At 60.3% G+C, this 712-nt stretch overlaps 1 protein-coding gene across 1 annotated transcript; it reads right to left on the bottom strand.

The window, feature by feature from the left end:
• Window positions 1-174: 174 nt before the first annotated feature.
• Window positions 175-693, bottom strand: LOC104501605 (hemoglobin subunit alpha-A; the record flags this gene model as incomplete). The annotated part of the gene is made up of 2 exons (XM_010145443.1): window positions 175-400; window positions 493-693. Coding segments are annotated over 2 exons (330 nt in total), but the record flags the coding sequence as incomplete, so codon positions are not given.
• Between the last annotated feature and the right edge of the window lie 19 nt (window positions 694-712).

Raw genomic sequence — 712 nt, 5'->3', positions numbered from 1 at the left:
CAGTGTCTGCCTGCCAGGTACCACCACCCAAACGCTCCCTCCTCTGAGACAGCAGAGCCAGAGCCCGTTTCCTCCATGAGCCCACCTGGCAGGGGAGACCCCCAGTTCAGACCCCCAGCGCAGATCCCTCCTGTGCCCTCCCCGCAGGCAGCAACCAGAGCAGGACACCAGGGCTGGAGCACAAATGCAACAGATTTTATTTCACATCATTCGGCTGCTCGCTGTTGTGGGTTTCCAGTGGGTTGGGCACAGCTCTAGCCATGGTGCTGTCTTAACGGTACTTGGCAGTCAGCACGTTGCCCACGGCACACAGGAACTTGTCCAGGGAAGCATGGACCTCGGGGGTCAGGAGAGAAGGGTGGTGGATAGCCACCACCACCAGGAAGCAATGGCCCAGCAGCTGAAAGGCAAAAGGAGATGGTGAACAATGGGGCGGGTGAGGTGAGGGTGCAGGAACGGAGCCAGGCTGGTCACCCCTTCCCAGATGCTCACTTTGAAGTTGACGGGGTCCACGCGGAGCTTCTGGGCATGGAGGTCGCTGAGCTTGGAGAGGGCACCAGCGATGTCATCGATGTTGTTGGCAGCCTCTACCAGCGCAGCTGCCACCTTCTTGCCATGCGCCTTGACCTGAGCAGAGCCAGGTGACAGGTCGAAGTGAGGGAAGTAGGTCTTGGTCGGGGGGAAGGCGACGAACAACCTGCAGGACAGAGGG

The sequence above is a fragment of the Buceros rhinoceros genome, unplaced genomic scaffold (assembly GCF_000710305.1).
Source record: "Buceros rhinoceros silvestris isolate BGI_N320 unplaced genomic scaffold, ASM71030v1 scaffold20521, whole genome shotgun sequence".
NCBI classification, from domain to species: domain Eukaryota; kingdom Metazoa; phylum Chordata; class Aves; order Bucerotiformes; family Bucerotidae; genus Buceros; species Buceros rhinoceros.
The sequence above is the reverse complement of the archived record's forward strand: the minus strand, read 5'-3'. Positions and strand labels throughout refer to the sequence as shown.